The 12,947-nt window shown below is 37.5% G+C and overlaps 1 protein-coding gene across 16 annotated transcripts in view; it reads left to right on the top strand.

The window, feature by feature from the left end:
- The window catches only part of ARB2A (ARB2 cotranscriptional regulator A), a 405,614-nt gene that overhangs the window by 267,476 nt on the left and 125,191 nt on the right, over window positions 1–12,947 (top strand). The window contains exon 10 of one of the 16 annotated variants that reach the window (XM_064596383.1): window positions 1,214–11,422. The exons of the other annotated variants lie outside the window; for them this stretch is intronic. Within the exon in view, the coding sequence (XP_064452453.1) occupies window positions 1,214–1,278 (65 nt within the window). The 3' untranslated portion in view covers window positions 1,279–11,422. Of the gene's footprint in view, window positions 1–1,213; window positions 11,423–12,947 lie in introns of those variants that run through there. 16 annotated transcript variants of the gene reach the window in all.

Below are 12,947 nucleotides of genomic sequence, written 5' to 3'. Positions count from 1 at the left end.
GAAATAATTTGGAGAACAGTTCGAATACTAGGTAAAGAACAATTATTATAACTATATTTCTTTATCACTAATACCTGAACTTCAACTCAGCTTCACTATGATTTTAACTAAACTTTTCAGGTCTGTTGGTTAGGAAACATATATGCTACTATATAAATATATATAAATATACTTAAATATATAAATAAATATATATACACACATATGTATATGTGTGTATGTTTCTATGTATATTACGTGTGTTATATATTATGGTATATATAATGCATTACATATACATATATAATATATATATATTGTATAATTATCTTTATTAGCAGTGGTTATGTTCTATAAAGTCACTGAGAATGCTGAATTAGTGAGTATTGAATCATTACTCCTGGGGATAGGATATACAGGGTTAGGTTCCTACAAGCATCTGGTCACAATGTTTTCATCAATCAACCAATATATAATCTTGCTTTATGAACTGAACGTCTCTATTTAAAGACACCTTATTTAATATACATTGTTGATTCACTAACATTGAACTCACAGCCAACGGCACTGTAATTCATGCCTGAATGAAGCTTGTGTAACACATTTATTTTCTCCGTAAGACACATCACAGTCTTCTTAGGAACACTAGTGCTTAGTGCTTACGTACACTAGACGACGCTTCAGCACTACACTTGGGGGCCATTTCAAACAGTGATATCGCAAAAAACAAAACAAAACAAAAATGTGAAGAGCATGGCACTAAATAGTCTGTGAAAAGGACACTTGTTTACAGTGTGAGAACAGAAACAAGAAGGTAAAGCATGGCCTTATTTGACCTTAGTTGGGAATGCATGTTAGGCAACTCCAGTTTTTCACCACTCTGCACATGTGCGTATCTGTAAATGACCACAAAAAGCACCCTGAGTATTGATTTTGGGGGTTACAAATAAATTTTAGTAAGTAGGCGAATTCACAAATATGGAATCTCTAAGTAAGAGGATTGATTATATATAGTAAAGGATTTGTTAAAAGGATTTGACCTGGGATTTGACCAGAGCTAGTGAAGCAGGCTTTGTAAGAATGCTGGAGCTTGGAACTACCGAGCAGACGTTTGTTAGGGGGAGATGGATGAATGAATTAGACCACATGAACATGGACTGGAGCCCGTGAGGATGGACTTAAACTCATGTCAGTTCTTTTTGCTTCTGTCCTTGGTGGTGTGGATGTCCTATAGAAGCCAGTGTCCTTTGTCATGGAGTTAACCACATACATACCTGGCCCAGGAGTCAGAGATGCTGAGGGGGAATTCAGAGGATGGTGGAACAGGTGCATTCCTGGCCACTGCCTCATGCCACAAGGTGAGCTAGCAGATAAACAACAGTGTGCATGAGCTAGAAATAGCTACTGCTTTACTTTAGCCCTCCACATGTCCCACAGAAATTTCCTTTATGTATAATCTTAATCAGAAACATGGCTTGAAAAAGAATTCTGGGAAATATAGTTCAACCTAGGCCAACTGACACATTACAGAGCCTACACAGTTCACCCCTTCTCAACTTGGCAGTTACATACATCGCCTTAAACCAAACTCAGTCTACAAATAAAGACATTAATGAAGTCAGGCTTCTACTTCATGTGATACAAGTATCCCATGTACAAATGAAAACACACTAACCCTTTCCTCGGAAAAGGATACAAAGCAGGCGCCTGGGTGGCTCAGTCCGTTAAGCGGATGCCTTCAGCTGGGGTCATCCCGGGGTCCTGGGATCGAGCCCCACATCGGGCTCCCTGCTCCGTGGGGAGCCTGCTTCTCCCTCTGCCTCTGCCTGCCTCTCTCCCTCTGTCTCTCATGAATAAATAAAGAAAATCTGTAAAAAGAAAAAACGGATACAAAGCCCCTTTATTGTTCTTGGCTTCTGTCCATTCCTCTCACCTTTTGTATGCTGTAATTTAAATACTGAGAGATAAAGCTAATTACTTGTTGATACATATTACATGAGATGATAAGGAAATAAGAGAGGAGAGGAAAACAAAAATAATATATATATTCAAATCAAAATAAGGAAGAAATACCTATAGCTATTACATTGCTCATTTTTGTAACTGGCCATGTAGTTGTAGCTGGTATTTGTAACTACCTTCATTCTATATTCCCTTTGTTCTTAACAAGCACCTCAACTGGTCATAGTTCTTGCCTGGTAGGCTGACCCATACCTTCATTCCTGAGGCAGTTGGGCCATTAGCCATCCTTCCTGAGTTAGAGTAGGTTGTAGTTTTCTATTGACATTAATCACAGGAAGTACTAACAGGTGTCCTCGATGATTTCCTGCATTGCAGACATACTCCTCTTTATTCCCATTGTGTAGTAGCAACTCAATTATCCCTTAGTTATCAGGATCAATCACACCAGCCAATATAGTAACACTATTCCATTCCTTGTTAATTCAGTGGTATAAGGAGCCCAAAGTGGCAAGATGACAGTCTCAGTTTTGAGCTCAATGGAATCATTGTTGTGTCACTTAATAGAAGCCTTCCTCCCTATGGAACTAAGACCTTTAGATCAACAGAGCCTAAAATCGTAGGAATGGGAGGCAACAGTTTTGTTAGTAGGTCACTGAGAGTACTAAGAAGAGAAGCCAGTCCCATTTCCATCCCTTCATTCCCAGACCTGGGAGAAATACCACATGTATTAAATGCTGATTTAGGGTACATACAACACCCTGGAGTACATTATCTCAGCCCCACAGGGTGTTGTCACCTAAGCAGACACCATAACTGAGTCTTCAGAAAGTTACTTCACCACTTTATGAAGCCCGCTGCTTAAGGATAATGGGGAATATGGTAAGACCAGTGAATGTTGGCAGACCTCAGGCTCTTTCTCATCCTCTCACTTGCTCTCTCTGATGGAAGTTAGCTCTGTGCTGGGTGAGGTGTTCTGTGCAAAGGCCCACATGGCAAGGAACTGGTGTCTCTGATCAAGAGTCAGTGAGTACCTGAGGCCTGTCCACAGCCCCGTGCGTGACCTTGGAAGAGGATATTCTCCCAGATCAGCCTTGAGATAACTGCAACCCAGCCAACACCTTGATGATGGTGAGACCCTAAGCCAGTCACTTAGTTAAGCCACACTCAGATTCCTAACCCAGAGGATGTGCGAGTGCTAAGTGTATATTGTTTTAAGCTGCCCGACTTGGGGGTTATTTATTCCATGGCAGTAAATAAGTAATACAGCAGGTTTAAATGTGAACTCTTGTAGTTGCTGAAGCCTAAGTAGAAACGACCTTAACTTTTTTGAGGCTAAAGTCTTGTAAGGCTCATCTTTGCCCTGATACCTGAGGATTTAAGAGCAACTTTCTAAAAAGGCACTAAAAAGTTCATTGAAGACAATTCATTCCTAGCCTAGTTCTCTGACTGCCTCATTAGACTTTGCTGTACATTGTATCAGAGACAAGATATTAAGTTTCTTCTTTATCACATTTGATCACTGTATCAGTTGATCACTAAGTCTTCTCACTCTGCAGCTCTTCACTGACCAGTTTTTCTTAGGACAGAATTTGCTACTCCCTGCAACCTTCTATTCCCTGTGGGTTTTTATTCCAACAAATTTGGCTTAAATAGGAAGGAGATTTCACATACACTCCCCAGCATATATCCACTTGTTTCTCATATATATATTGATCACTTATATTATGTCCCAGGTACTACTCTGGAAGTTGGGGACGTAGCCGTGAATAGTAGCTTCTCATGACTATCTTTTTTTCCAAAAAAATTTAAAGAAAAAAAGAACTGTTACCTGGACCTTTGCTAGTGGTAGGTTCCTCCCTTTGAACCTGGCGTCATTAGGTTGCATCAAATGAGAAGAGTTCGGGGCAGCACCGCCAGCACTTTCCATATAAAAACTCAACAGTTTTTCAATCAAAATCAGTGATCTCTCACAAAGAGTTCTTTAAAAATGTTGAATAAGGGGTATGGCATCAAATGGGATTTTGAAAATTAATTTAATAAATGGATAAAAGAGAGGAGCAAGGAGCTGGAGGCAGCAGACTCAGCAGGCTGTGATGATGAAGCAAGTATATGGGGTGGATGGGGTGAACTGGACTGGTGGCAGTGGGAATGGAGAGGAAAGGGGAGTGAAGAGAAATAGGACTCAGGAAGAATTTGCACTCCCTGACGGCCGGTAGATTGGACATGGAGGCTAAGGCGACATGGAGGCTAAGGCAAAGGGAAAAAACAAGCTGGAGTGAAAAGTAACTGGGATTATGAAAACATTCCCAGAAATATTAGGGGGCCTGGAGGAGGAAACCAGTTAAGGGCGAGAGAGGAGGAAACTGTTCTGTGACCTATTTAATTGAGGTGATGGCAGGAAGTTCAAATGGAAATAACCAAAGCATGGTGTGAAATAACTTTGAAACATCTATAATTCTCTGAGCACAAGTTAGTGATGGATATCCAGACTCTATGTTCAATTTAGTGAGGCCTTTTTTTCCAGCTTTCTAATTTATAACGTTTTTCTTAAGTTATGATCTGCTTTTATTGTTTGACTAAAGTCTCATGGTCGTAGCAGTGAAATCGCCTATAAAAATACATACTCATTTAATAGTGTATTTTTCTTTCATTACTAAATATGTTTCCCTTTATTAAAAAAATAGATCTGTTGCTCATAATAGCTTAATTTTATTAATGTTATTTATCTATGAATATATATATTTTAAAAACAGGTACAATAAAATTTTTAAATTATATTTAAAATATCATTGATAATTATTATCAGGGCAGTCATGTCATTTTTATTTTTCTTTTAAAAGCAGATGTAATATTTGACAACTCCACACTTAGGAGTTGGCAGTGTTGTACCCTATACTTAAAATCTGACTTTTTAATTATCTTAACATATAGTGAATGGTGGGTATTTGAGGGACCTTGAATCCCTGTCAGGTGACTATTTGCCCCACTTCATTCTGTTGATGGTGTTTCCTACCAGTAAAATCAGCCCGTTAAAAACATTGTTATTCAAAGAATTAGATAATAGGTTAGTAGGACCTATGTTTATTGTATAGCCCACATTCTGTGTTGTTTGTATGTTGGTTATAAAATGGCAATAGCAAATATCTGCCTCAGTTACCTTATAGAAATGTTATGAGAACAGTTTTTGTACTATCTGAAGGCCATTTTGACTTCATCAGAAAGAAGGCATTGTAAAAGCCTAATGTGGTACTGTATATTCTCACTAATCATTTCAGAATTTAGGGCTATCATTTATTTTAAAACTATTATTTTAATTGTATGGGAATGAAAAAGCATTTGCAGACACACTGCCCCTTCCATTTCCCTGTTTCTATTTTTAAGCAACAAATAACTTCGTTTTTCATACTTTCCTATGTTCTCTGTGACACTGATAAGGGTTACAAAATATTACACGGAAACCAGAGACACAGAGAGAAAATACAGTGAAGAAAGCAAAAGGAAAACTAATAGTAGGAAGAAAAATGCAAAGTGGGACATAGAAGTATAGATGCAATAAAGCTAAAAGAGGCATGGGGTAGCAGTAAGGATGAAATTAGAAATGATCTTGTGTGGCGTGCTCCTCCTCAAAAATAGCTAATATAATTTTTGGCTGTGTATGAGGAGGCATTCCCCCAGGGTGAAAGGAAAGCGAAACATAAATGTTTGAAAACAGAGAAGGTTACAGAGCACTGCTGTCTTCTGACTTCTTAAAAGTCTGGACACAGCTTGCTTTGGCTGGCACGTGACTAACAGGCTGCTCTTTGCCAGATTTTTCTATCTAAGGCTAGTTTTGGGTAAGTACTACTGCTAAGGCTCGTATCCTTTCAACCCCCTCCAGATGTGCTCCTTACATGCCTCTCTGGGTGTGTGTGTCCAGTCTGCATGTATTCATGCAACAAGAATTTAGCGTGGACTAGACATTGTGCCAGGTGCCAGGGACATAGCAATGAATTACAACAGATAACGGTCCTTTATGGAGCTTACGTTCTAGGAGGGGAGACAAATAATGAACAAGGTAAATAAGGAAAGTTTACGATTGTGGAAACTGGTAGGAGAAATAGAAAGCAGGAAGAGAAGACCTGAAATATGTGGAGGGGAGGATTTGCATTTTTAGAGGAGTGGCCACAAAGGGCCTCGCTAAGATTACATTTCTGGGACATTCTTTCTAGTCCTGATCTCCTGCCACCTCCCACTAATAAAGACAATACTTGCCCATCTGACTTTAGAGATCTTCCCTCAACTCCAGGCTACCTGCTGAGCTCTGAGAGCTGCACCCTTATTCCCTCCCAGCAATCTCTTGTTCTGGGGCCTTGAAAACCTTGCCTTATGGTCAGATCCATTTTACGAGTCCTGCAGGATTTATGGTAACCATAAAGCATAGGTGACAAGCAAGTTATTAAGGTATTCCACTCTTCCTTGAGCTACCCATATAGAAAAATATAACATATATATGGTGCCCTGGGGTTCACAGGCAAGGTTGTTTATGTCCAGAGGTGAAGGGACAGAGCTACCCCTGGCTGACCTGAAGGGTAAAGGGATCAATATGTTGACATACCTGTGACCACTTTGCACCAGGCACACAGGATGGAATGCTCTGCCTCCTCATAGCTTCATTTTGCCATCTACCATGAAGGAACTCTCTGAACCTAGATTCACTAAATCTGTGTAGTCTAGAGGTGTGGTGCCTGTCAACTTATTTCCTGCCAGAACTTGTATCCATCTCACTTTTCCTTGTCTTTGTCACAGCTTGAGACAGGCTTTTCTCTAATATTTCACTTTACCTAGAAAACTTGGTATAAATCTGGGCACCTCAAAATTGGAAAGATAACAGCAGAAGTGTTAAAAAGAAGAAGAAGAAAAAGAAAAAGGAAAACAGAGAACACACGTGTCTTAGGGATGAAGAATTAAACTTGAAAACTTACAATATTTAGATGACCTCATCTTGGTTTAGATGTAGAAGGGGGCTGTTGATAACATGTACCTCTCAAGCCCCACTTCCCCACCAGAACAGAAAGTGGAAAATTAGTAATTTCTAGGTGAATTTGAATTGTAGACAACCTGCTAGCATAACCCTAATTTTACTTAGCTTAACCAGTGCAGATTAATTATTTACACTGACTGAACTACTGAATATTTGCTAAGTATTTACTTCGATTTATTGCTGAAAATATATCTTAAGGAAATGACACTAAGGAGTTATATCTCTTCTTTGTTAGTGAATAATCACTTGCTTCTAAAGATAGCAATGAGAAATCAACAGTAATTGCTTCTAGATGTGGTGTCATTCAGAATGTGTAGACAAGCTGAGTTGTCTAATATGTTTTTAGACACAGCTCAAATTAATTAGGTAATTGAAAATCTATAGTTCGCCTTTGTAAACAGATCTTAAATTCAAGGCATATTAGCATATAGGATACTGTACCACTTTTTCACTGCATGCACTGCTCAAGAACTACACCATTCCTCTTTCCATTCAAAGGTTATATATTCTAATCCTTTAAGTGATGCTTTCATTAACTAAATAGCACTTTTCAGGCAGTTTTTGTTCATTACTGTAGAATTGGCCTTGTAGCTGTTACTCATCAGTTTCCCTGTTCATTGTTCTATGCTACCTTACAATTATTAGTTAATGTAAGGGATGAGTATTCTAAAAGTTGACCACCAGAAATTCTTGTGTTTTCAGTGAATCATTCATTCTAATTAGCTAGAATCAGGAACTCTGGGGAAATAACTGATTAAAGAATCATTTAAAATAATCTATTTAACTATATATTTATGTAGATCACCAATATTTGCCTTGATTTTATATACTTAATCAGATCCAATATTTTCCCCTGATTTTGATTCTTTCAGTTTTCCAGTAATCACAGTGAATATAACTAGTTTCACTTCAGAAATCTCACTTTAAAAAAAAATTAAAAATAGCCACCATGTTTTTTACAGCTTTCTGAACCAATTTGTGAAAAATCCTTCGAAGAATTTGGCACTAAAGGTGGCAACTCTCCTTTTACTGAGATAACTCTTCCCTTTAAAGATAAAAGATAAAATTATTTTTGGAATACTTTGGGGTAAATAATCAAATAATATGAATTTGTATTTCTACTTGAAAATTACACATTATGAGTTAATTTGCAAGAGTTATTACTTTTACTATCCCTATAGCAGTATCTCATGGCTTTTAATGCTATGTCCCTAATTGTTGGAAAAGTAATTTGGGGAGTAGTGGTCCCTAAGACAGAAATGTTCATCCTTTTTACTATATATTAAATATTGATCTGCCTTCCTACGGCTGTCTGTGCTTCACTTGTCCTCTATTTCTCCTTCCCTCTGTCAGTTCGGTCTGGGTCACTGCTCTTGATGGTTCTCTCTGTGTCTGTATATTGACCTCTGGCTCTCTGTCTCTCATCTGGTTTAGTCTCTATGTATGACTCTTTTCTTACAGTTTTTGTCTCCTGTGTCTCCCTGGCTTCCCCAGTCTCCCCCACCTGGAGACTCGTCTGCTAGCCTGTAGTATCACATCTCCCCCAGCCCACAGTCTCTGCCTGCCCCTGGCTGACCTGAGTGGTCAGTGGGTCCACTGCCTTCACTGCTCTTTCACTGTGTGATATGTGCCTCCCTCAAGCCACACGGTCTCTGCTCCTACCCATGCTTTCCGTCTGCTTCCATCTGCACCCTCCTTGTCCGCTCTGTTGTCAGAGACGGACATCAAGTCACCAGTAACAAATCTGTCTGCTGGCAAAATTACCCCGAAAACATTACTCTTCAGAAGAACTCTATTGCTTTCTAAAAGTGATTCAGAACCTCTAAAATAAATATTCTTTGGTACCAAGATGAAAATTCAAAGTGAACATTAGGTACCTTAACAGGCCAAATATTTTCTGTTTATAAAATCCCAAGTTGTAAATAAATAAATAAATAAATATAAAAATAAAATCCCAAGTTGTTCTCAAGTGCTTGAAAAGCAGGGATAATATTTTTTAAAGTTTTTGTTTCATCATATTTTTAAAAATATAGTCCTTTTTAGTTCTACTTAATGATAAATATAGTTCTGTTTAATGATAAATTTTGAGAGATAATTTATTTGATCAATGAGTTTAATCTTTAGGTATTAGAATTGATTTAACTGATATATGATGTCCAAATATTCCTTGAGAATTAGTATGGTATTTCTGTCCATATTGTTTGTTAATATCCCCTTCAGTCATATGTATCTCACCCCAAGTATTCAATATGTTATACCACTAAATAAAGAAATCTTACACCAGCTAGTTTACAGATGTTTTGAATAATCTCATGGCACAAGCCTTGACAGAATTCAGTTGTATTACATAATTTCTTAATTTCTAAAATACTATAAAAGTTACTTTTTGAAAATCTGGGCAAAAAAACAGAAACATGATTTTAAGCTTTGTGTAGCAATGATTTCATAAATGAGACTTTTGTAAGAGACCCTAAATTAAAAATTTCTAATAACCACCTAAAATCAGTGTTGGCTTAGAGATCCTTTTATTTTTAGCAAATGTTTCAGGTATTTTTAAAAAGCAATATGAATAATTTCAGATTTTCACTTTTATTTCCTTTTAATAAATTGCCTTCAAAGAAATTTAGGGTCTTCTTTCTATTTTAATTTTGTGGCAAAGTAGCCATACCTTTCCTGCTTAGTTTCCAGAGGAAACGTGATTAAGCTTTTAAAAAGAAATTATTGATTTAAGGCCACACATACAAGTGATTAAATATAACCAATTTTGGGGCACCTGGGTGGCTCGGTCATTAGGCATCTGCCTTCGGCTTGGGTCATGATCCCAGGGCCCTGAGATCGAGCCCCACAACATTGGGCTCCCTGCTCGGTGGGAAGCCTGCTTCTCCCTCTCCCACTCTCCCTGCTTGTGTTCCTGCTCTTGCTGTGTCTCTCTCTGTCAAATAATAAAATCTTTAAAAAAATAATAAAATAGGGGTGCCTGGGTGGCTCAGATGGTTGGGCGTCTGCCTTCAGCTCAGGTCATGATCCCAGGGTTCTGGGATCGAGCCCCACATGGGGCTCCTGGCTCAGCGGGGAGCCTGCTTCTCCCTCTCCCTCTGTCTCTCCCCCTGCTCATGCTCTCTCTCTCTCTCTGTATATTAACAAATAAATATAACCAATATTTGGGAAACATTAGTGGGAAATAGTGGGAAAGCTACTTGTGGAACTAGATGATTCGTGGTTTGAATTTTATAGTGAAAAGTATAGTCTTCCATAGCCTTCGTAGTGTAGACTTTTGTAGTGCTGGTGTTATGAAAGAACAGTCTCTCAGAGTTACTTGGTTTTGCTTTTCTTCAGAAACAATATCAAACATATAAAATCAGCATTTGTGGTAAAACTTACATTTCAGAAAACCCAAATTTAGTTATTTTTACCAATTAATTCATTAGTAATTTTAATTAATTTGTTTCCTCTAAAATTAGAGCCTAACTTCATGTCTTTCCACAAACTTGAGTTATTCTTGGTTCTTTAGAGGCAAGGAACTAACTGTAAATATTTGTTCCTTAATTCTACAAAGATTTATTGAGCACTTAATATGTACTAGGCACTAGTCTACACTCTAACAGTATGAAGATTGCTAGATGTGACTCTTGCCCCTCCAGGAGCTCATGGTCTCCTAGCAAAAAGTCTTCTGCTTGTTGCAAAGATTCTCTTTGTTCATAAACAGAGGATTATCATTGAAATAGGTAGGGTGGGGAGGAAAGTTAAGGACATATGGTGAACTCCTTCAGGACCCAAGAGTAACTCTTAGTTCACTGACATCCTCTATTGACTGGTATCCCACTGCTATCTAAGAGTTAGTGCATCTTCTGAAATTATCCACCTTCCTTCCATGCTAGTATGAGACCCTGACTTTTCACTTCAGGTACATGTTTCAAATGAATATGTTGTCATTTCAAACTCTTTAATGGTAGTAGGTCACCATTTATGAGGAAAAGCTTTGGATTTATCATGACTATGGGTAGTTTATAATAGTCTCCCAAATATGTAGGTGAATTAATTCTATAATATGATCAGATGAAGATCTACAATCACCCTGCCTATAAAATGGCGATAATGCTAGTACCATCTCACTGGGTTATGGTCAGAATTAAGTGAAATAATCCATATAGGACTGTTAAAATTGTACCTGGAATATAGTTAGGACTCAATAAATATAGGCAGTCTTCACTTTGTATGGTCCCAAATACCAAAATTTCGGTTACCATAGTTTAGTTAAGTAACACCAAGTACGCCCCAAAAACAAAGTTCAAGTTTCAGTTACCACAATGTATTAACTGTGAATAATTGCATTAAGTACAAATCTCTACGTAAATAACAGAGGCACATCATGACAGCGGCCAATCACATCACTTCTTTCAAAATCTTTCACTGACCAATCACTGCATATCTGTTAGCCAGTTCAGGCACAGACAGCACTTTCTTCCATTTTATAAAAATGGATGATCAAAAGAGAGACTTGGCCAACAAAGATGAAAATGCAGCAAAGAAACGGAATGCTGGAAGTAAAATCGTAAAGTGCTTGTGACGAAAAAGATGATGTCCCGGAGGAAGTGACGCTAGCAAAGAACACTTCGCATGAAATGAACTCTCAGAGATGTTTCACGACATTGGAAGTGCGAAGGATAAATGTTGGAAGCTGATCCAAACTTAGGAGCATGAAAATTAGCCAAGGCAGAGAAAAGATTTGCTTGAACTCTATCATAAGTTATATGAAGGGAAGGCAAGCACTATTCTAACTACTTTAGTAGGTTTTTTACAAAGAAATAAAACATTTTAATTCTCAATGTTTCTAATGTTTTAAATTACAGTGTACTAAACATAATTGGTTTTGCCTTTTTTTAATTCCTCTACTCATTTTTTGTAGGCAGTAGGAGGATTTTTAATGTTTTGACAAAAAAAAAATTTAAAGGTCATCAAACAACCATAGTTTTCCCCATTGATTATCATGATCACTTTACATGGTTTCAACTTGTACAGTCATTTTTATAATATTTTACACTGTGCAAAGCAAGGACTTCCTATAATTATTATTATTAGAAATTATTTTATCCAGCAAATCAAGTACTATAGCTTTAGAGAAATTGCTCATTGCTTTTCAATATTTGAGCATTAAAAACTTTCATTTCTCTCCTGCGTCTGTCTTTGTGTTTTCTAGACTAAGTCCTGATTCTAGTCATGTCTCATCACAGGGTTAACTTTTAGAGCCTCCCGGTGCATCTTCCACAGAAATACAGTATTTATCCTTGGTTTGCCTGTTCTTCAATCAACCTCATTTCTTCATTCTTCTAAATCTACTAAAATTCCATGCTGACCCTTTCCCTTTCATTCTTCCTGCTAATGTTCTGTTCTTCCACACTCTCCCTGAAAGACTATCGGTTTTTAATACATTGTCTTCCTTTCAAAATGACACCTGCCCTAGAACATATCCTTATGAGAAACTTCTTTAAATTCATTGGTTTCTTCCTTATGTTTCATCTACATTTCTGTCAATCATAAAAAAACAAATGTCTTTCTTGAATTTAAATTATTACAAGAAATTCGATGTAAGCAAATGTAAAATTCTAGCTGGGAAGTTAACCAAGTTAACACTTGGAAATGATGCCATTATTAAAAATAAATGCTGTGCATTTTCACTATATACCTTTATATAACTTCTGGAACCATGTGAATGTGTAGTTGAACATTCAAAAAAATAGTTAAATTTTCATTAATACGTAATGATAATTGAAATCTTGCTTTCAGTTCTCCATTCATAGCTGCTTTGACATAATTGCTTCCTAGAGTTCTGAAGCTCTCAGCAGGTGAAACCGTCATCTGCCTGATATTATCTGCACACGCATAGGGGCTCCTGAGAGCTTCAATGAACTCTAGACAAATAAATGTGGATTTGGGCATGAGTCTTTCGCTCAGAAGAGAGGCTGATAGTCTGGTTGGTTCTCTTTAA

This window comes from Mirounga angustirostris, unplaced genomic scaffold (genome assembly GCF_029215605.1).
Source record: "Mirounga angustirostris isolate CCGP_5_RB_7025 unplaced genomic scaffold, mMirAng1.0.hap1 SCAF_7, whole genome shotgun sequence".
In the NCBI taxonomy this organism is placed as follows: Eukaryota; Metazoa; Chordata; class Mammalia; order Carnivora; family Phocidae; genus Mirounga; species Mirounga angustirostris.
The sequence above is the reverse complement of the archived record's forward strand: the minus strand, read 5'-3'. Positions and strand labels throughout refer to the sequence as shown.